Source organism: Symphalangus syndactylus, chromosome 9 (assembly GCF_028878055.3).
Source record: "Symphalangus syndactylus isolate Jambi chromosome 9, NHGRI_mSymSyn1-v2.1_pri, whole genome shotgun sequence".
NCBI classification, from domain to species: Eukaryota; Metazoa; Chordata; class Mammalia; order Primates; family Hylobatidae; genus Symphalangus; species Symphalangus syndactylus.
Genome location: NC_072431.2, coordinates 134273732 through 134297837, shown reverse-complemented (window position 1 = coordinate 134297837; position 24106 = coordinate 134273732). Strand labels below are relative to the sequence as shown.

The window sequence follows — 24106 nt, the reverse complement described above, 5'->3', positions numbered from 1 at the left end:
AAAGTTGAACAAAAACACGAATCCTCACATTACTAATACGCAAATCACTGAGCAGCAAGCTGAGCAAATACTCTCAATTCCCATCAGCAACTTTAGAGAAAGGCAAATTCCATTTGCCTCATTGATCATTTAGGTAGACCCTGGACACTGCTTTCATAAAACAAACAAAAACAAAACACCCATCCCCAGTTTAAAAAATTATTCATAGATCATCCAGTCCGTCTAGTAGGATATGATTTAATCCTGGCTACTTAGTAAATTATTTGCCCAAGTTAGCTTAGCTAGTTAGTGGTAGATGGCTCTAAAGCCAGTTTTGTTTGTTTGTTTTTTGCAGACCTCAAGAGTCGTGATGAACTAGCAGATCATAAAGTTTATGCCCTGGGTCTTGACCATTTTTAGAAAAATAAAACATTAAATGAAAATATCAGAAGGCATTGCAGATAGTAGGTCTAAGTATTTTTTCATGAAACTTGTTTGTACGTGTGTGTGTCATACACAGACTATATATATGCAGTACCTGTAAACTGTATTGCCACATAATGTCTATATTTTCCTAGAGGTCACAGTCGCCAAAGTTGGGAAGTCACCCAAACTCACAGTCACCAAAATTGCTCTATTCTACTATGTGACCTCAAAAGTGATTTGAAAGAAGGAACATCTGAGCTGGGCCCAAACCCTATTGCAATTTTATTGAGGCGAAAGAGAACTCCACACTCCTGCCAAACCAAGGCAGTGTCAGCCTCAATAATTTCCAAGATAAAAATAAAAATCTGTGATATGATCAAAATGTGAAAATTTTTATTTGGGAAGCAAATGTCATAACCAATGCAAGAGCTATCTCAATATTCATTCATTATGCAGTATTTTGAACTGCAGTTGAAATGAATAAGAAGGAAAGGCAAACAATGAAGAGTTCAATTTCTCAATTTAGAAAAAGAGAAAAAAAAGAAAAGGGAGCACACAGGCACGGTGGCTCAAGCCTGTAATATCAGCACTTTGGCGGAGCACTTGGGGTCAGGAGTTCAAGAAAAGGGAGCACCTAGAAGCTCAGCGGGGGATAATACTTAAGTAAATTATGACACCATTGTCTATCATCTTGGGCCCATTCACTAACCCAAAGCTTTCAAAAGGGCTTTCTTAACCCTCACCTAGAATAGGCTTCCCCAGCCTTAATCCTTAGGGTAGCAGAATAGCAGGGACCCTGAGCATTCTTAAAAGATGTAGCTCGGGATGGGAAGTTCTTTTAATGACAAAGCAAATGAAGTTTCATTATGTCGAGGAAGTTTGAGGAAGTCACAGAGTTCATGATTTAAAAATATATTTCCTATTATACACCCATATACACATACACACCTACTTTCTGGAATAAAAACCAAAGCCATACGGGTCTGCTGTTGACTTTCTATATGTTGTAGAGTTATATCAAGTTATGTCAAGATGTTCAGTCACCTTGAAGAGGCTTTTATCAGAAAGGGGGAAACCTTTCTGATAAAGGTTAAGGGGTAACCTTAAGCTGTTACCCCTCTGAAGGTAAAATCAAGGTGCGTTCAGATGTTGGCTTGTTGTAAATTTATTTTTATATTAATAACATACTAAATGTGGATTTGTTTTAATCTTCGAAATTCTTCCCGGTGAAAACCTCATTTACAAGAAAACTGGACTGACATGTTTCACTTTCTGTTTCATTTCAATACATAGCTTTATTCCTAGGACACCAACACCGGTGACTACCCAAGCTGAAAGCTTCCACCGATTTCGACGAAGGTCGGGAAAGTCCAATACCCGGCAAACTGGATTTGCTGCCTTGGGCAGAGGTGGGCGGGTCCCCGCCTCTGGGCCTGGCGCAACGTTGAGCAGCTGGCGCGCCCCGCGCAGCCCCAGTCCTGCGCAGCTTCCCCAGACTCCGCACCAGCCGCGCTTCTCTCCGCCTGCAGGTAGGGAGCGTTGTTCCTCCGCGGGTGCCCGCGGCCCAGCATCTCTGGCTAGCTCGCTGGGCACTTTAGGACGGAGGGTCTCTACACCCTTTCTATGGGATGGAGAGAGGAGAAGGGAAAGGGAACGCGATGGTCTAGGGGCAGAAGAGCCAATCACCTGTTGGGGTTAATAAGAACAGGCAATGCATCTGGCCTTCCTCCAGGCGCGATTCAGTTTTGCTCTAAAAATAATTTATACCTCTAAAAATAAATAAGGTAGGTAGTATAGGATAGGTAGTCATTCTTATGCGACTGTGTGTTCAGAATATAGCTCTGATGCTAGGCTGGAGGTCTGGACACGGGTCCTAGCCCACCGTCAGCTGCTTGCTAGTAATATGACTTGTGTAAGTTATCCCAGCTGCAGCATCTAAGTAAGTCTCTTCCTGCGCTAAGCAGTTCCAGGACCCCTGAACGGAGTTTATTTGCTCTGTCCATTCTGAGAACCCAAAGGAGTCCTAAAAGAGGAATGGAGGAGCCTAAGAATAAAAACAGTATAATAAAACATTTCTAAGACACATTGACCTTGGCCTATGTCAAAGTTCAGTCTGGGTTTGTCTTATAACACAAGGAGTAAAAGTACCATTCTTCTACCTCTTTTTTTAATACTTGAAAAAAATTTACTGTGGATGCTTTTCTATGAATTAAATAACCTTCTAAAAAATGTTTTCATTGCTGCATTCGATTAGGTTGGGTAACTAAATGAAATTAATTCCTCACTGTTGCGTATAAAGGTTATTTACAGAAGTTTCGTCTTAGCTATTCACTGAACATCATTGCATATATATCTCTGGAATATTGCTGATTGTTTCCTTCAAGTCAACTTAGAAGTGTAACTACTTAGTCAAAGAGCCTGAATATTTTAAAGGCCTTTTGAAGAAAACTGAAAATGCTTTCTAGAAAGGATGTATCAGTTGACAGTGATGGTCGTCAACAGTATTTAAGGAGAACTATGATACTCTGAAGAAAAACTTAGCCTTTCTCAGTAGAAGCAGGTAGGCAGAGGCCACATGACAGCAGTTAGAGTGTGGTCTTCAAGGAAGTCACAGAAATACTGTAGGGAATTGAAACCCCACGTGGAAAATGTATAAGAGTGTCTCAGTGTGACTGAGAAGGAGGTTGGGCATGGGGTTTCATTGAGTTTAATAAAGTTTGGTCACTTAGTAGAGGTTTAATAAATCAACTCTCTTAATATTTGATTCTACTTAAGAATTTTTTTTTTTTTTTTTTTGTAGAGATAGCGCTCTTGTTATGTTGCCCAGGCTGTTCTCGAACTCCTTGCCTCAGGCGATCCTCCCTTCTCAGGATCCAGAAGTCCTGGGATTACTGGCGGGAGCCATCATGCAGGCCTCTTGCTCCTACTTTTGAGAAAGGAAGTTTAACCGTTTTTTTTGGTTGTCTTTTTTTTTTTTTTTTTGAGACAGAGTCTCACTCTGTTGCCCAAGCTGGAGTGCAGTGGTGCAATCTCAGATCACTGCAACATCTGCCTCCCGGGTTCAAGTGATTCCCCTGCCTCAGCCTCCCGAGTAGCTAGGACTACAGGCACCTGCCACCATGCTCGGCTAATTTTTGTATTTTTAGTAGAAATGGGGTTTCACCATATTGGCCAGGCTGATCTCAAACTCCTGACCTCAGGTGATCCGCCTGCCTCGGCCTCCCAAAGTGCTGGGATTACAGGCGTGAGCCACTGCTCCTGGCCGCTTAACTTTTTCTCTATCTCTTCCTCCTACCCATCCTACCCTTGGAAGATAGAGAAGTAGTATTAGTTCCATAGTGTTATACTGGGCTTCCCCCAGGGACAAACCCACTTCCCCAACCTGAATGAGCCATCACTTCTTCCCCAGTTTACATTTCATTGCTCTTTAAATGTCTCCATTCGGATATGGGAATTCACATTTGGTCATAATTCTTACCTGAAGAAGATGTCAGTCTTCTTCTCTTAGACCAACTGCCCTGATACGAAGTTTAGAGGTTAAAGAACATGTGTGTATTTACATGATCTTTGTATTCTGCCTTTTCGTCCCTCGCTAATGACAGCTGCACCCTGAGGAAATGCAGCTGTGGAGGAGAGGGTTTGATGAGAAATTAAGTAAATATTGGATCTAATCCATCACTCTCCAGGAAACCTTTATTACTCCTAAAAATTTCAACCAAATTCATTAAAGGACAAGAACTCCACCAGAGTAGGCCATAAACATTGGCAAAATTAATTGTAATTCATGACTGGATTTAATGTCCCTTAGTTTTATTCCCATATGGTTATAATGCTTTGCTTGGAATTAGGGGTATTTTAAGTTTTCTTCTGCCTAGTAAGTGAATTTGTGTTTATAATACAATAATTATAAAATATCACATTAATATTTTATAACTGTACAGTTAACTCTGGCCCAAGGAAAAGATAGTCCGATAGATGCTGCAGCCCCATTTTAGCAAACTTTGTGACCTCACAGGCCTGAATGCCATCGCTATTCCACATCCACAGGATAGACGGAAAGGAGAGAAATAAAAAATATGTACCTAACCCTGGCAAGAAGACGATGACTCATGTTATTTCACTTAACTTTTTTATCTTTTAACATGAAGGGCTCATGTAGGCTGATAAGAAACCAGTGACATAAACAGACCAAAAAATGATCAGATCTTTCAAATTAGCAAAAAAAAATATTTTTTAAACAATGGGTGAAAATACAGTGTAACAGTACCAATTATCAACACGTGTCGAGAACCAGAAAAATGTTCTTTTTCTTTGATCAGCAACACTATTTGGGGAAATCTATCCTCAGGGCCTAGCCTAGGGCCTGGCACACAGTAGGCACTCAACAAATATTTGCTGAACACACAAATACTTATGATATTTTAAAAATTGGCAACAATCTGATACCGAACAATAGAGGAATTAAATATTATGGAACTGTTAAATAAGATGCTTATGAATACCATGCAGTAAGATGGGCAATATTTATGTCATAAGCTTAAATGAAACAAACGGGTATTAAATGTATGATAAGGTTATAAATTGCTTTTTAGAAGATTACAGGGAAAAAGATTGAAATGTTTTTTGCTCACAGTGGTGACAAAGTGTCTCAGCCTTGGCACTGTTGGCATTTTAGGCTGTATGTCTTTGCCGTCGGAGGCTGGCCTGTGCACTGCAGGGTATATGGCAGCACTCTTGGCCTCTGCCCCTAGATAGCAGTAGCAATCCTCCCTCAACCAGCCCAATTTTGACAACCAAAAATGTTTCCAGGCATCACCAGATGCTCTCTGGGTGAGAGTGACGAAACAGTAGGGGATTTTCCCCTTCTTTTCTTATTTTCCGTAATTTCATTCTATTACTTTACTAATAAAGAAAAAAATATAAAAAATAAACTAATGTTATCATTCTACTTCAGTTTGGATGTTTGGACTCCATTTTAGGGTTCTTTCCATTTTATCACTTGGTCTGCTAAACATTCTACGGTTTGGCAAGGTGAAGTGATTCATGAAATTTTGTTTTTATTTTTTCCTGATACTAAAAGTAGAACATTCATTCACTTGAAAATTTGGACACAGAACACCAAAAAAAAATCCATAATCTCATCTCTCTTTTTCTGTCTTTTCCTTCCTTTTTTCCCTTTAAAAACAAGAAAGAGTGAAAACCTACCTGTTCTCCCTCTAATTTAATTCCTAAATATAATCACTGTCAATATCTTGGACACTTCCTGTGTCTAAACACACACACACACTTTTTTTTTCAGCAAAAGTGGATTTCTGCTACATGTAGTGTTCTGCAACTTACTTCCTATGTGTTTACAAAATCAGTACATTTACATATGCTGAATTCAGTCCTTAATGGTATTATATTTTGTGAATACACTAAAATTTATTTAACCACTTAGACAATCTAGGATATTCTCAGTTTGCTGTTATGAGCAATGCTCTTCCTTTACATATACATATATATATATATATATATATATATATATATATATATATATATATGTCTGTGTGTTTTTGTTTTAGTAGGATAGATTTCTAGGAGAGGGTGAAAGCTCATATGACATCCGCATTTGTGATTGTAATAGGAAGTATCAAAGAGCCCCCTAAAAAAAAAATTCCTCCCATTAGTGGGTAAGAAAGCCTATTTGTTCATATCTTCACAGACACTAAATATTAGAAATATTTACAATTGTGGTCAAGCTAATAAGTGAAAATGGTATTTCATATCCTATATTTTTTATTGTGAGATTGAACATCTTTCCTATGTTTACATGTCACCTGTATTTCTTATTCTTTGAACGATATATTATGACCTTTCACTTACTTTCCTCATGGGTTATGTGTAGTTTGTGTAGTTGTCTTATTTATTGTTAGGAGCTATTTATATATTAGGAACATTAATCTCCTGTCTTATATGTATGTGGCATTGATTAGTTGATCATTTGTGAGTTCATGTCTGTATACAAAGATTGGAGAGGCACTAAGAGGGAAAACTTACCTCTTTCTTATCAAAGTTTGTATATATAACAGAAGAGGGAGAAAATATTAATAAATGCACAGATTGGCTGAAATAGAGTATAAATCTTTTACTTCCCTACTTCAACATAAACTGCAAAAGGACAGTGACTTTTCTTTCGTGCTGACTTCCGTATTCCCCATGCTTAACATAGTGCCTAGCACAGAAGAGGTGCTCAATCAGTGTTTGCTAAATGAAATAATTGGTAACATTTCAAGCAGGATGACTAAATGAAGAATATAATCTAGGCAGATACTCTGGAAGAGTGGCTGTGAGTCACTCGTATCTTAGTATGAATTAGTCAAATCCAACTCTCTCCCCTTCCCACTCCCCACTGTTAGTAGAAGAATCTGTTTATTGAGAGAATAGATTTATAATTTAGAATAAGCGAGAGGGGCAGAAGAGGAGATTTTGAAGGGTGGCACCTGAAGGAGGACTAGCATGGCTGAGATAGTGAAGTTGAAGTCTTGAATAGCTAAAGGGTAAGATGAAAGTATTTAGCTGTGGGGGAAAAAGCATTGACAGGTTGGAAAAGTAAAAGTCAGATTCTCCTTGCTTTGGAATTTTGTACAGGGCAGATTCTACTAGGTATGTTACAATGCGGAAAAAACATGAAATAATTGAGAGGAATTTGGTGCAATATTATCTTCTTGGCTTCTTTTGAGTGGGCAGAATTTTTTCAGGGCCTGTAACTATAATAAATTTGAAACTTCTCATCTTTTAGTAACTTTTTTCACTTAAGTTTATGTGGCGTGGGCAATGGAATGATGATATTGAACTTCCAATTCCCTGTTGGGTTTCCACAGTTACAAGCCAATCATGACTGGTTATTAGAAGACTATTTCAGTTAGAGCCACCAAGTCCCATATTGTCATATTGTATGTTTAATTATTAAGTAAAGCAGTCTTCTTTTTGTGTTTTCCATAATTAGGGCATTCCAGAAAGATGAGGATATTTGCTGTCTTTATATTCATGACCTACTGGCATTTGCTGAATGGTAAGACACCAAATCCTTCCATTAGGTTCTATATTTTAAATATTTTAACCATGAGTTTAAAACTAAAATGATAATTTGAAATGCATGCAATTTTCTTATAGAGAGAACATTCTATTCTTTCTTCTACTTTACACAATGACAAAGTCTTCCTTCCACTTTACACAATGACAAAGTCTTCCTTCTACTTTACACAATGATAAAGTTACCTGTGTCATTGTGTAAAAATATAGAGAATATAGACAAATTGAAAGACACAAAATAATCTATTACCCATTTCCCAGGGTTAACTACTGAAAATATCTGGGGAAATGGCCTGTATGTATACATTTATTTGTTTGCTTTCAACAAGGCCAAGATCTTTCGATCTTTCAATCTTGGTTGCTCTGTGACATGCCTTTCTTGATGAGGATACTCTAAGGAAGAATTGTAGGATACATGGGAAATGTCAGGGTAACACAGTACTGGCATCACCGTGCGGTCTTTCCTGAACTCCATACCAATGTACTTCTTGCCAGAAAACTGATCAAAAGTTTAGGGAAGTAAAAAGAGATGACTGTTAGAATCTACCATTCCGTCTATGTAGGAAGCAAATACGTGTCCTGTCAAAGGACATTCTGGGGATGTCTACATGAAACCAAGTCTCCTTGGTTGTAAGGACTCCATCTCCATAAAATATTTATACAGTAATATATGTTTATAAATTGTGGGAGCAACTTGTTTAGCTAATTTTATTATTCTGCTATTGGGACACTGTGTCTCAGCATGAAATATAGTGTCCCAAAACATATTTCAAGCCCATTGGATAAAATATGTATTTAGCAAGTTCTTAAATATAATGATAACATAATCGACCAGATAAAGTGATTTACAAATGCTGTGCCAATTTTGTAAATGTTTCGAGGAATTTTCCCTTTTCTGAAGATTGTCCTTCTTTATTTTTAGCATTTACTGTCACGGTTCCCAAGGACCTATATGTGGTAGAGTATGGCAGCAATATGACAATTGAATGCAAATTCCCAGTAGAAAAACAATTAGACCTGGCTGCACTAATTGTCTATTGGGAAATGGAGGATAAGAACATTATTCAATTTGTGCATGGAGAGGAAGACCTGAAGGTTCAGCATAATAGCTACAGAGAGAGGGCCCGGCTGCTGAAGGACCAGCTCTCCCTGGGAAATGCTGCACTTCAGATCACAGATGTGAAATTGCAGGATGCAGGGGTTTACCGCTGCATGATCAGCTATGGTGGTGCCGACTACAAGCGGATTACTGTGAAAGTCAATGGTAAGAATTATTATAGATGAGAGGCCTGATCTTTATTGAAAACATATTCCAAGTGTTGAAGACTTTTCATTCTTGTAAGTCCATACTCATTTTCAAACAGAACAGCATAGTCTGTTCATTCATTCATTCAATTCATGAATTCATTCACATAATTATCCAATTAGCATTTCCTGAGCACCTATTTGATAGTCACTGGAAATCCAGAGACAAACAACACAGAGCCATGTTCTACAGTATGTACAGTTTTCCAAAAATAATTCCTAGTCTTTACTTTTTTATTATACATGGAATACATATACTTGCAAATAATTCAGATACTATGGAAGAGATCAAATGAATTGCAAAAATGTCCCTCCTCCCTTCACCACTATCTCCCATGGCATGCAGAGAGAGTAACCATTATTTGTGTGTCCTTCCAGAAATTTTTTTATTCAACTACTATTTTTTTATTTTATTAGGTCTGTCAGTTTTCCTTTTTTGAGCCTCTCTATATCAAATGCAAATAAATATATTCAGAACAAACCCCACTGTAAGGTTCACATTAAAAAAGACTTGAAGTCACCCTGTGAAGACAAAAAATAATCATATTAAGTGTAAAAGAACCTATTCTTCCAGTACAGTATAAGCTATACTTACTGGGCATATATTCATCTTGAAAATCGATACTGATGTTGTCTTGGAGAATTGAAGAGGAACTAGGAGTGTCAATTCCTCAGTATTGATCCACGGTTATGTTATCAGGTCACTTGAGTTCAAAGTTTTGTGTTGGCACTAGCTAAGTAAAGGAAAGAAAACACCTCTGCTTTCATTGTTGAGTTTCATAGAATTGAGAGCTGAAAGGATCCCAGGCAGGAGCAGCTAATCCAAACTCCCACAAAGAACAAAAATCCCCCAGAGGATCTTCTGTTCATATATTTCCTGCAATGGCATCCCTGTCATATCCCACAGTGGCATCCCTGCCATTTGGACTCCCTTTCCATATGCTGTTGAAATTACTCCCTAATAGTAAGCTGAAATCTGCCCCTCTAGTTGTAGTTTCAGGATTATTTCATTTACATGATGACCTTTTAATATTTGACTAGAATTAAATAATCTCCCCTTGGTCTTTCCATTCCTGGGCTAACTACCATCAATCTGAGGGCTAACAATACAAGTAGAAAAAGTTTACATTTGTCACTGATCACTGATCAATTATTAATCAGTGATGACTGATAACTATAAACTCAAAAACAAAATCATGTGGAGATTAAGAGAAATATATCAGTTTTATGTTGTATTTCTGGTCCCTGATTCTGGCTCAGGTAATGCCACTATTGTCAAGAAGATATCACTTGTAAAGTAGATTTAATTTTCATTATATTTTACCATATGCTTCTCCATTCACGACATCTCTTGAGATGTTGTGGTTTATACTTTCAGTTTTTCTCCAGTCCATCAGCAAATATCAGGCATCTACTGTGTTCCAAGATATTAAAGAAATCACCATGACTTAGCCTCATCAACAGCATTGCTAGACCTGGGATGGAAAGGAAGAGTATAATCCTGGCAGTCAGGAAGAAGGCAGCATAAAGTATAAGTTTCTGCTTCCAAAGAAGGTCTCTTATCAGCCTGTACGGAGTGTGTAGGGAACGGACAGCTGTCCTTGTAGTAGGGGAGGGTTTTATTCAGGTCATCTGGGCTCCATAATATCCCTTGTGTATCTGCAGTCTCCTTTGCCGTGGATCAACACAATAGGAAATCTTCCGGCACTGATGGTTCTTCATGGAGCAAAGCAAATGACCAGCCACGTTTGAGGACCTGATTTGTTTGACAGTTCCATTTTGTATTGTCAATTACTTAATTTGCATTCTAGTCCCAATCCACCTTGTCATTTGCATACAGTGGTTTTGGGATTGAGTTCAGCTATACCAAGAGTCTGAACCTTCTGCACTTAGAACAAGGCAACCACCAAGCTTCACTTGCACTGAGGCCGTGTCTCCAATGGAAATGAGGTAGCTGGCTTGCAGGAGCTTTGCAACTCAGGGAAGTAGAACTCCTGAGTCACCTCCATATGCAAATGATTTCACAGTAACGTTGTTGAACTTCACTTCCCATCACAGCAAATGTGTGGTAACATAGCTTCCCCACAGGAGTTTACTCACCATGGGATTTTAAAGGTGAAACATTTCAAAACTGAAATTTGAAAGAATTCAGTTTTGGATTCACTCAATTATCATCACTTTGGGTGTTGTTGCACCTATCATGTTTGTGAGTTTAAATGCCAGATTCTCAGGCCTCTAACTTTCAATTAAAAGTGTCTTTTTTTTTTTTTTGAGACAGAGTCTCGCTATGTCGCCCAGGCTGGAGTGCAGTGGCGCAATCTCGGCTCACTGCAAGCTCCGCCTCCCGGGTTCACGCCATTCTCCTGCCTCAGCCTCTCCGAGTAGCTGGGACTACAGGCGCCCGCCACCACGCCTGGCTAATTTTTTTGTATTTTTAGTAGAGACGGGGTTTCACCGTGGTCTCGATCTCCTGACCTCGTGATCCGCCCGCCTCGGCCTCCCAAAGTGCTGGGATTACAAGTGTGAGCCACCGCGCCCGGCCAAAAGTGTTTTTCTTTAATCGCTGAACCTAGCAGCAGGGAAAACAAAATGTTCATTCAGACTTTCAGGACCTTCAATGAGATTAGGCAGCTGAAAGATCAAAGTGTTGCATAGTTGTCCCGATAAAGCTATTTGGATCATATGGACCAGATCAACTGCTGTCATTCCCCACCAACCCCATCTCTCCCCAAAATTCCCAGCCCTGTTTAAGTGTTCTCTGTAGCATTTATCTCTACCTAGTATATTGTGTAGCATATCATATCATACTTTTCTATTTTGTTTATTTTCTCTCTCCTCCTAGAATATAAACTCCGCAAGCACAAAGATTTGGGCCTGTTTTATAATATTGTTGTATCCCCAGGGCTTGATGTACAGCAGAGTGGTGGTACGACAAGAGCACACAAAAAATATTTGTTGAGTCAATGAATGAATGACTTCCTCAAATAAGATCAGCCTAAAATTTTGGAAAGATGAACAGATTTGGATATGTGAAAATTTATTTCCAAGACTGTTCATTAGGAACTGTTAGCACCTTCTGAAGGGTACACTGAAGCAACAGTAGTAAAAGATGGAAGAGGAATAGCTCTGCTGCTACTACTATCGAGTACTACTACAATTAGCACTTGCTTATTCTGTGTGTTAGGCCCTGTACTGAATACTCTGCCTAAATTAGTTCATTTCCTCCTGGAAATGACTCTAGGGGGTAGGTGTTTCATCATGTAAGATGAGTATTTTTCACATTTTACTGTGTCTGAAATCTGAGTGTGTCTTTCAGTGATGGAATCTTTGATTCCATGATAAGTGGTATTATTCCCATTTTAAGGATGAGGAAACTGAGGTCCAACGAAATTAAGTAATTTGCCCAAATTCACCCAGCCTAGTAAATGATAAAGCTAGTTCTAAATCCAAGCAGATTAGCTCTGAAGTCTGGGTCCTTAATAATCACTTTTTATTGCCTATATTTGTGCCTCTGGTGTATATATCAAGTTATATTTTGACTTCAAAACTATCATGAGCTTTTCTTGGTTTTGACTGTCCAACATTAGTATAGTGTTCTAGATCAAGTAAACCAGGGGTCTGCAAAAAAGTTTGATTACTCACCTCATCTGTAAAACATTTTAAACTTGTGTGTTTGTGTATGCATATTTGTGTGTAATTATAAAACATTTACTTTCTATTAATATATAGGTTGTACCATAAGAAATTGCCATTTTTGAAGAGCAAAAAAGGTTGAATATTACCAGTTCCATCTGGTTCAACCTAATAGCCATTTGTACAAAAATAGACATTTTAAGAGGATGAAATAAAAATTTAATAAATAATATTTTCAATTTTTACTAATTGTGATGCTTCACTATTATTAGCTAATATGTCAAGGCATAATATACCTTAGGGTGAAATTTATCATTAACAAAGGTGGATGGTGCCAATAATCTTGAGGTTTGTGTTTTTTTATATAACACTGTGAGGTCTGATTGAGTACTTATTGTTTACCACCTCATACAGTGGCTGATAAAAGTGTCACTTCTGCTGTTTCCTCTGGGTTGTGCTTGAATTGTTAGTATTATCTTCAATCCTCAGTTTCTTTGTGGGAAACTTTTTAATTAGTTGTTAAATTTTGTAAGATGGTTAGTTTAGTCAAAATTAGATAAGAGAATGTGAAAATCCATAACTACCCCAAAGCAACCCACGCATAAGAACGATTATTTTTGTGTTTTGAAGTCATAATTTTATTGATTTCAAGTGTTTCCACTAGTAGTGGTTTCATTGATACAGGAGTACCAAAACATCACTCATTATTTATTTCAGTTTCGTTTGATCCTAGCTGTTCTGTGTTAACTCTCTGTGAAGAAACTACCTCACAAATCTATTGCTGTCCTTGGTAAAGGAATGGATAGTTAAGGCTCTAGATCATTACTGGTTACACTGTAGTATTAGGAGTAAAAAAAAGATTATACCAACAAAATAAGAACATGTTAATGTACTTGTAATGAATAAACATGAATAAAGCTCTTATGCTATATAGATGCACTAAACAATCTACTAGAATTGTCAGCAAACTACGTATCTTAATCCTAAAAGGGTCCCAAACCAATGATCTAAAATTGGATCAAACTTTCTTCCTTGAGCATAATTGCTTAAATGATTTATTAAAATAGCCAGCATTTAAAAGCTTAAAACATAAGTATTATAATGTGGTATCCTAGATAGCATCCCAGAACAGAAAAAGGATATTAGGGAAAAACTGGAGGAATGGAATAAATTATGCAGTTTAGTTATTAATAATGTACTAATGTCTTTAGTTATGACGATTGTACCATGGTAATGTAAGATACTAACAATAGCGGAAACTGGGTAAGTAGTATACAGTAACTCTATACTATCTTTGCAACTTTTTTGTAAATTTAAAACTTCTAAAATAAAGAACAAACTTAAACATTAAAAAGTATCATCAGGAACATGTATCACTGTTTACAGATGAAATACTATGTATTTTCATATCTAATTTCTGATCATTGACTTCAAACAGAAAAGTGAATGACACATCGAAATCAGGTTTTCTGTTTACTAAATAAAGTCTAAGAAAAGAAAGCATACCAGCTGGAGAGATTCATGTTTATAAAGACAGATTTATAACAACAAAAATAAAATATACAAGAATAAATTTAAGAAGAAATGCGGCCCTATGTAAAAAGTATAGCACTTTACTGAGAAACATATGAAAACCTGAATAAATGGAGAGGGATATTTTGTATTTGAATAGAAAGACTGCTGGTTTAAAGATAATTCTCTTTAAATTATTTTTTTGTAGAAATTTAAGGGGTACAAGAGCAGTTTTGTCACATGGATATATTACACAGTGCTGAAGTCTGGGGTTTTCGTGTAAATTAATCTTTACATTTTGTTTGAGCCCAATAAATGTACCAACATGATTTTTATAGCAAGATAGTCATTCCTATTAACACAAACTTGTCCCAACTTTGAACTGAATTGAGGCAGAGCTAGCAGGTGCTCCCCACGGCTGAGGCATCTGAACATTAAGCGTATCCCTCTGAGAACCAGCCTGCACTGATACTCTTTCTAATGTGGACAGCATCAAGCTATGCACGTAGTTCTGTGCTCAGCAAAAGCCCTGACTTCTTTTTGTTTATGTCCTAGCCCCATACAACAAAATCAACCAAAGAATTTTGGTTGTGGATCCAGTCACCTCTGAACATGAACTAACATGTCAGGCTGAGGGCTACCCCACGGCCGAAGTCATCTGGACAAGCAGTGACCATCAAGTCCTGAGTGGTAAGACCACCACCACCAATTCCAAGAGAGAGGAGAAGCTTTTCAATGTGACCAGCACACTGAGAATCAACACAACAACTAATGAGATTTTCTACTGCACTTTTAGGAGATCAGATCCTGACGAAAACCATACAGCTGAATTGGTCATCCCAGGTAATATTCTGAATATGTCCATTAAAATATGTCTAACACTGTCCCCTAGCACCTAGCATGATGTCTGCCTATCATAGTCACTCAGTGATTGTTGAATAAATGAATGAATGAATAACACTATATTTACAAAATGTATCCTGATTCCTCACTTCCATTCATCCAAACCATATTGTTACTTAATAAACATTCAGCAGATATTTATGGAATATACCTTTTTTTCCATGCATTGTAGTACTCATTGGATACACATAGAATAATAAGACTCAGTTCACACTCTTCAGGAAACAGATAAAAAACAAAGAAACAAAAAACAGGCAATCCAACACCATGTGGGAAATGCTTTCATAGCTGGGAAACCTGGGGGAATACCTGAGAGGAATACTCAATTCAGGCCATGTTTCAGGAATCCAAATCCTGGCAAATTAGAGCTGCTTCCCTCTTTCCAGGGTGGCAGGAAATAAATGGAACGTATTTTTCTATCTTATACCAAACATGAGGGACCCTTTTTCCCCTGTGCCTCTCCCAAGATAGTCTACAGTATTTCAACTCTAGCAGTCTGCTTAGTGCACAGAACTTGAGGTTGTGTGTCCCTGGGCAAATTACTAGACTTCTGTGTGCTTCACTTTCCCTGTAGGATTATAACCTACTGAGCAAGCTTGTTGTAGGGGTCAAATTAGCAACAGTGTATGAAAATGATTTGAGACCATTGTCCGCACAAATTCAACTATTTTTTTTTTATCTCACTACTCTACAGAAGTAGGTAGGGTGGGAGATAGAGTCTGATGAGAGGCTCAGAATATGAAAGAAAGTGAGGTGAGTGAGCATGGTATTTAATATAAACACAAAGATATGCTGAGAAGAGCTTCTCACTGCCCCCTCCCCCAATACATGTTGATAGGAAAATGCCGCGTACTTCAGCGAAAACAACTGAAAAATTAGATAGAAAAGTCAATCAATAGGAAAAGATAATCCAGGATGGTGTTGTGAACAGAAAGAGGGGGAAAAAAAGTTTAGAAAATGATGGGGATGCTCTTACTGGGGTATGAGTCCTCAGGTATTGAACTGACTTTCAGTAAAAGCTAGATTAGTGGGTTCCTGCCATTTAAAAGCTGTTTTATGACAACTTACTTGTTGGGTGGCCTACAGTAACTCACTTAACTGCGCTGAGTCTGTTTCCTCATCTGTAAATTGGGGATTTTTTTTAAATACCTGGCATGCCTAACTCATAAAGTTGTTCTGAAACTGAAATAAAACATATATGAACAGGCGTTGTAAACTGTAAGTTATGGGAAAAGCTGGCTGTTGTTGTGTCTTTAAAGCTTCACCTGGGTAGTCAAAGATGGATCATGGGTCTCAGTGGAGAGCTGAGCCAGGCAGGAGCTGACTAAGGGTGAGAGGTGGGAGTTAGCAGCCTCTGAACATCTGTGTGCCATGGGACCCCCTTTCCTCCTGCATGGTACCCCAGACAAGAAGCCTAGTAAGAGATACTAATGGCTTGTTGTCCAGAGATGTTCAAACTGCAGAGAAAGGTAAGACAACAAGCATTGGCCTCCAATCATGATGACAGATAGGAGGAGGTGGGAGCTCCTTAGCAGTGCTGGTTGGCCTTCCATGTTCTACTGTGGGCTGTTTCTGCCATGTACTGTAGGCTACTAGCTTCTATATTAAAGAATGCAAGAGGGGCCAGGAGTGGAGGCTCATGCCTGTAATCTCAGCACTTTGGGAGGCAGAGGTGGGCAGATCACTTGAGGTCCAGAGTTTGTGACCAGCCTGGCCAACATGGTGAAACTCTGCCTCTACTAAAAATATAAAAATTAGCCAGGTGTGGTGGCATGCACCTGTAATCCCAGCCACTCAGGAGGCTGAGGAACGAGAATTGCTTGAACCTGAGAGGTGGAAGTTGCAGTGAGCAAAGATTGCACCACTGCACTCCACCCTGGGCAACAAGAAAGACTCTGCCTCAAAAAAAAAAAAAAAAAAAGCAAGAGGAAGTGAAATAATCAAGGCCGCCATTTAATAGTGAGTAGCCACTCCATGTGGTACTGTGCTAAGCACATTATAAATTAGCCTCACAAGAAATGTATTAGCATTTGTATTTTGTACACTGGTTAAGTATCTTGCCCACGACCTCAAAACTGGTTAAGGGCAGCAGAATTTAGCCCTAGCACCACCTTTTCAAAGCCTGGGCTTCTCACACTTCTCCATGCTGTTCCCATTTTAACAGAGGTATCTCGCCATTCCAGCCACTCAAACTTTGGCATTTAAGAAAATTATCCTAAAGCCAAACTAAACTTCAAGGATGACTATTCTCCTGACCCCTTCCCATCAAAATTTTATCTTTAGTCAGTTTGTTTTTGTTTTGTTTTGTTTTTCAGAACTACCTCTGGCACATCCTCCAAATGAAAGGACTCACTTGGTAATTCTGGGAGCCATCTTATTATTCCTTGGTGTAGCACTGACATTCATCTTCTGTTTAAGAAAAGGTAGTATTTCCTTAATTGCGGTGGTCTCCACTGGGGATGAGGAGGGGGTGAGAATTTGATCATGGCTGCAAGGAAACCCGACTTAACCTCTGCAAGGTGGTGCAAAGGCATTCCACTGTTCAACAGCAATTATATTGAAGCTGAGTGGGATCACCGGGTGAAGATGAAGTGTAAGGGGTGAGGGGCAGAAGAATGGGTATGGATGGAGGTAGAAGATGCAGCGTCATACAGTTTTTTTCTATCATGAAAATAACCACAGACTTACAGAAGAGAAAGAGCTAAAATGCCTGTCATTTTCAGTTGCATTTTAGTCTTGCATTAGTTGCAACCAGTTGGTTTCTGAGTACCCTAAGTAATAAAAATAGTTCCGCTGTAGAACTGTAGTATTTTTACCATAGAGTATTTTGTAAAATTTTTGGTAGAGGATGTTAAATAATTTGCATGTGTTCATTTCTCCATTTACCTGTGGGAACAATTAAAATCCAGGAAAATGAGTATATTCAAATAATTTCCTCCCATTTAAGATGATTCAGAGTAAATAATTCCTCCAATACTTAGAGAAGTATACCAAGAGATCCAGTGATGGTAGAGAGTTGTCTATCCAGTTGTCTGATGTTAAATAGGGAAGTAGAATATGGAAGGGGATTCCAATAGTCGTTGAAAAATTCCCCATAACCCCTTACATGGGGGAAAGTCGTGTTAACTGAAAGAGCAGAGATAAGCTGTTTCCAAAAATTATATTCTTAACAGGACTGAGATAGCCAGAATATAAGGATCAAGTTTCAATGACAGTAAGATCCTGAGATAGAGTTGATTTGCACAAAGAAATAATTGTTGCCAGCTTGCATTTTGAATATTTCTCTGGAAAAAAAGATTAGTCGGCAGTAGAAGTGGATAGAAATCAATAGATATTAAAATACCTCAGAATTTGGTTCATCTCTGGGAAAAGATGAAAAATAGAAGTGTATACTCCTCAAGAAAATCTAGGATCAAAAGCATGTGCCCTACACTATTGAATTAATTAACCTCAGAAGTTGGGACCTGTGGAATAAGGATGTCCACCAGACCTCCTAGGGATTACAAATGTTTCATAGAACTTGAAATTTAAACTTGGGTCACTGTATGGGATGTGGAGCTATGCTATATGGAAATAAAAATGATTTCTTTTTCTCAAGGGAGAATGATGGATGTGAAAAAATGTGGCATCCGAGATACAAACTCAAAGAAGCAAAGTGGTAAGAATATCAGAAGGAATTGGGAAGTAAAAGGCAAAGGAAACAAAAAGCTAAAGCAATAACAAAGGGAAATCCATCAGTCATAATCTCGTCTCCTTTTAAAGAATGCTGGTTCCCCTTTGCCTCACAACGAATACAAGAACTCCTCCACCGTCTGAGGAGGTTTAGGAGCAGGGAAGGGGAAGGAGTCAGCTTCTCTTTGCTAATCTTCTGTTGCCCTGCACCCTAGCAGCTCCCTGCAGCAGGGGACAAGGATGACTTAGGTGGATGGATAATTAATTGATTCTAAAATATTGTGTGTCGGTATTGTAATACTATGTTAACTGCGCCATGCATGATATCTCATTTAATTCCCCACCCCTTGCTATTAACAAAAAGAGAGAGAGAGAAATACTAGAATTATCCTCATTTTACAGTAGAGAAAACAGAGGGTCAAGAAGATAATGTAAAGTGTCCAAGAACACACAGTTGATCACAAAAATCAAGCTTGGGGGCCATTAGCCTAACCACAGACCCTTACTCTTAACCCATCTGCTTCAATCCATTTTGCTACAAATGTTTACATTTATAAGCAGGGCAGAAAAGCCTCATCCAGTTTATTGAATTAAGAAGAAAATTACATTAAGGTTTCTAATTTTTTTAATGTACTTAGAAACCAAACTTAACAATGAGCCCAAGTTTAAAGCAGTCTAATTAACCTGGACAAGCTCAGGCAAGTTTCATTCTGTGGCCCATAGCATCATCTGTGTTGTAAAGCTAAGTAGCAAATGTTGTTTGGGTCATCCTGGGGGACAAGCCATCCCAATTTGCTCAGGACTGAGGGGTTTTTCAGGATATCATGTAAGGATAATTGGGTACAAATATAACCTGCTGCCTTCTCTCATTTCAAATTTATCATTTATCATATCAGCAACTATGAGTTATGTTTTTTATTAGATTTCTTGTTACTTTTTCCCCAGACTGCTCCCCATGGAATTAATATACTATTATCACTCTCCAGATACACAATTGGAGGAGACGTAATCCAGCATTGGAACTTCTGATCTTCAAGCAGGGATTCTCAACCTGTGGTTTGGGGGTTCATCAAGTCTGAGCATGACCAGAGGAATGAATGGGCCCGTGGGATGCAGGCAATGTAGGACTTAAAAGGCCTAAGCACTGAAAATGGAACCTGGCGAAAGCAGAGGAGGAGAATGAAGAAAGATGGAGTCAAACAGGGAGCCTGGAGGGAGACCCTGATACTTTCAAATGCCTGAGGGGCTCATCGACGCATGTGACAAGGAGAAAGGATACTTCTGAACAAGGAGCCTCCAAGCAAATCATCCATTGCTCATCCTAGGAAAACGGGTTGAGAATCCCTAATCTGAGGGTCAGTTCCTGCAGAAGTGCCCTTTGCCTCCACTCAATGCCTCAATTTGTTTTCTGCATGACTGAGAGTCCTAGTGTTGGAATGGGACAGTATTTATGTATGAGTTTTTCCTATTTATTTTGAGTCTGTGAGGTCTTCTTGTCATGTGAATGTGGTTGTGAATGGTTTCTTTTGAAGATATATTGTAGTAGATGTTACAATTTTGTTGCCAAACTAAACTTGCTGCTTAATGATTTGCTCACATCTAGTAAAACATGGAGTATTTGTAAGGTGCTTGGTCTCCTCTGTAACTACAAGTACACATTGGAAGCATAAAGATCAAACCGTTGGTTGTATAGGATGTCACCTTTATTTAACCCATTAATACTCTGGTTGACTTAATCTTATTCTCAGACCTCAAGTGTCTGTGCAGTATCTGTTCCACTTAAATATCAGCTTTACAATTGTGTGGTACCCTACACACATAATCTCATTTCATCGCTGTAACCACCCTGTTGTGATAACCACTATTATTTTACCCATTGTACAGCTGAGGAAGCAAACAGATTAAGTAACTTGCCCAAACCAGTAAATAGCAGACCTCAGACTGCCACCCACTGTTCTTTTATAATACAATTTACAGCTATATTTTACTTTAAGCAAATCATTTATTCAAAAAACATTTATTAAGTGCCCTTGCAGTATCAATCACTGTGCCAGGCATTGAATCTACAGATGTGAGCAAGACAAAGTACCTGTCCTCAAGGAGCTCATACTATAATGAGGAGATTAATAAGAAAATGTATTATTACAATTTAGTCCAGTGTCCCCATCGCATAAGGATGATGTGAGGAGAAAACCCGAACAGTGTTGCCAAGAGGAGGAAATAGGCCAATGTGGTCTGGGACAGTTGGATATACTTAAACATCTTAATAATCAAGTAATTTTCATTTACAAAGAGAGGTCGGTACTTAAAATAACCCTGAAAAATAACACTGGAATTCCTTTTCTAGCATTATATTTATTCCTGATTTGCCTTTGCCATATAATCTAATGCTTATTTATATAGTCTCTGGTATTGTTTAATAGTTCTGTCTTTTCTATTTAAATGCCATTAAATTTTAAATTCATACCTTTCCATGATTCAGAATTCAAAAGATCCCATGAGAGATGGTTGGAAAATCTCCACTTCATCCTCCAAGCCATTCAAGTTTCCTTTCCAGAAGCAAATGCTACTGCCTTTTATTCATATGTTCTTCTAAAGATAGTCTACATTTGGAAATGTATGTTAAAAGCACGTTATTTTTAAAATTTTTTTCCTAAATAGTAACACATTATATGTCTGCTGTGTACTTTGCTCTTTTTATTTATTGTAGTGTTTCTTATATAGCAGATGGAATGAATTTGAAGTTCCCAGGGCTCAGGACCAATGCCTTCTTTGTTTCTAAGTTATCTTTCCCATAACTGTTCATTATCTTTCATATGATTCAGTACATGTTAAATATGTGCTACATATACATTTATACAACCGGCATTTGTTAAGTATTTGCCCTAGGACTGAGTTTGATTTGTTTATGTTTGCTCAAAAGGAGACCCATGGGCTCTCCAGGGTGCGCTGAGTCAATCTAGTCCTAAAAAGCAATCTTATTATTAACTCTGTATGACAGAATCATATCTGGAACTTTTGTTTTCTGCTTTCTGTCAAGTATAAACTTCACCTTGATGATGTACTTGAAAAATCGCATTTTCTTTCTGGAAATTCCAGCAGTGTACCTTGACTGCTAGCTACCCTGTGCCAGAAAAGCCTCATCCGTTGTGCTTGAACCCTTGAATGCCACCAGCTGTCATCACTACACAGGCCTCCTAAGAGGCTTCCTGGAGGTTTTGAGATTCAGATGCCCTGGGAGATCCCAGAGTTTCCTTTCCCTCTTGGCCATATTCTGGTGTCAATGACAAGGAATACCTTGGCTTTGCCACATGTCAAGGCTGAAGAAACAGTGTCTCCAACAGAGCTCCTTCTGTTATCTGTTTGTACATGTGCATTTGTACAGTAATTGGTGTGACAGTGTTCTTTGTGTGAATTACAGGCAAGAATTGTGGCTGAGCAAGGCACACAGTCTACTCAGTCTACTCCTAAGTCCTAACTCCTCCTTGTGGTGTTAGATTTGTAAGGCACTTTATCCCTTTTGTCTCATGTTTCATCGTAAATGGCATAGACAGAGATGATACCTAATTCTGCATTTGATTGTCACTTTTTTACCTGCATTAATTTAATAAAATATTCTTATTTATTTTGTTACTTGGTACACCAGCATGTCCATTTTCTTGTTCATTTTGTGTTTCATAAAACGTTCAGTTTAACATCCCAGTGGAGAAAGTTACTTGGAATATTTGCAGCCTTCTTCCTAGTTCTTTTTTCATTGCTTATACAGCATGTGTTTATACAGCATGCTTTTGAATCCTGCACAATGAAAAAAGTATCAAAAGAATTTATTTTAAAAAAGAATATGTTGAAAATTTTCATTCTCTCTCATTCAGCAGCTTCCTTTAGGACCATACCAAGAAGAGTCAAAATCCTGTCATCTACATTGAAGATTAACGGAGAGAGGGTGGGAGAGAAGGAGTGGAACTCAATAGAACTATAGGGAAACAAAGGGACTTACCTCTAAGAAAGTACTTTTCCCAGATCTGTAAATGGGTATGCAATCCAGTGCATGGGAAGCTGGATGTATTGCAATCATCAAGTTTTGAAAATAAAGCGAGGAGGCCGGGCGCGGTGGCTCACGCTTGTAATCCCAGCACTTTGGGAGGCCGAGGTGGGCGGATCACGAGGTCAGGAGATCGAGACCATGGTGAAACCCCGTCTCTACTAAAAATACAAAAAAATTAGCCGGGCGTGGTGGCGGGCGCCTGTAGTCCCAGCTACTCGGAGAGGCTGAGGCAGGAGAATGGCGTGAGCCCGGGAGGCGGAGCTTGCAGTGAGCCGAGATCGCGCCACTGCACTCCAGCCTGGGCGACAGAGCAAGACTCTGTCTCAAAAAAAAAAAAAAAAAAAAAAAAAAAAAAAAAAAAAAAAAAAAAATAAAGCGAGGAACCTAGAACTAAGCCAAGTTGAGGATTAAGGGCTAGCAATGGTTAGGACCATAGATCTGTGGTTTTAAGCAAGCATGACAAAACTTATCATTCAAGGAAGTATAGACCTTTCAATGTGTCATTGGTGAGATTTTAGTCATGAAATTCCATTTTAAAAGTCTTTATCACTTGTTTGAATCAGATACTCTTAAAGGATTATAATGGCTATTTCTAAGAATATGTGTTTGACTCTAGATGCTTTTGTTTGTTTCTTTGTTTTTGAGACAGAGTTTTGCTCTTGTCACCCAGGCTGGAGTGCAATGGCACTATCTCAGCTGACTGCAACCTCTGCCTCCAGGTTCCAGTGATTCTCCTGCCTCAGCCCCTTGAGTAGCTGGGATTACAGGCACCTGCCACCACTCCTGGCTAATTTTTGTACTTTTAGTAGAGACAGGGTTTCACAGCGTTGGCCAGGCTGATCTCGAACCCCTGACCTCAGGTGATCCACCTATCTTGGCCTCCCAAAGTGCTGGGATTATAGGCATGAGCCACCATGCCTGGCCTCTAGATGTTTTCAGTAGTAATGATGATGCACTATTTATGCTAGCCCTTGGGCAGTCAAAGCAATAAAAATGGGTGCTAGACATCAAGATATCTGGCCTTCCTAATCAGGAAAGGATATGGAGAACTAGTCTTCCAGGCTTGCCTTGGTGGTATGGAAATTTTGTGACATTTGAGGGGTCTATATTATAGAAAAGTTAATATGAAAATGGTTCATAAGCTTTCATTAAACTTTTTTTCTAGTCCCTTTTACAAGCGTGTGCCTGTCTGCCACAAGTAGGCCTAATATATTTTTTAAGTTTTATTTTTAATTGATATATAATTGACTTTTTTATTATTATACCTTAAGTTGTAGTGTACATGTGCACAAAATGTAGGTTTGTTACATATGTATCCATGTGCCATGTTGGTGTGCTGCACCCATTAACTCGTCATGTACATTAGGTACATCTCCTAATGCTATCCCTCCCCCCTCCCCCACCCCACAACAGGCCCCAATGTGTGATGTTCCCCATCCTGTGTCCAAGTGTTCTCATTGTTCAATTCCCACCTATGAGTGAGAACATGCGGTGTTTGGTTTTTTGTCCTTGCGATAGTTTGCTGAGAATGGTTTCCAGCTTCATCCATGTCCCTAC

At 38.6% G+C, this 24106-nt stretch overlaps 1 protein-coding gene and 1 long non-coding RNA gene across 7 annotated transcripts in view; one reads left to right on the top strand and one right to left on the bottom strand.

Annotated features, from left to right (window-relative positions):
- LOC129490424 (uncharacterized) overlaps positions 1-24106 on the bottom strand; it is a 209176-nt gene that overhangs the window by 9385 nt on the left and 175685 nt on the right. The gene's annotated exons all lie outside the window — the stretch shown is intronic.
- On the top strand, positions 1126-22144 carry CD274 (CD274 molecule). 6 transcript variants are annotated; one of them, XM_055294310.2, is made up of 9 exons: positions 1399-1541; positions 1699-1934; positions 7394-7459; positions 8402-8743; positions 14485-14619; positions 14726-14772; positions 17148-17188; positions 18431-18490; positions 19491-22144. In XM_055294310.2, coding segments are annotated over exons 3-9 (678 nt in total). In that variant the 5' UTR covers positions 1399-1541; positions 1699-1934; positions 7394-7407; the 3' UTR covers positions 19492-22144. The 6 variants fall into 6 exon arrangements, 5 of the variants coding, with proteins under 5 accessions (XP_063465276.1, XP_055150285.1, XP_055150284.1 ...); XM_063609206.1 differs by having other exon boundaries at positions 1126-1541; positions 14485-14772; positions 17148-17255; XR_008660252.2 differs by lacking the exon at positions 19491-22144 and having other exon boundaries at positions 17148-17255; positions 18431-18493.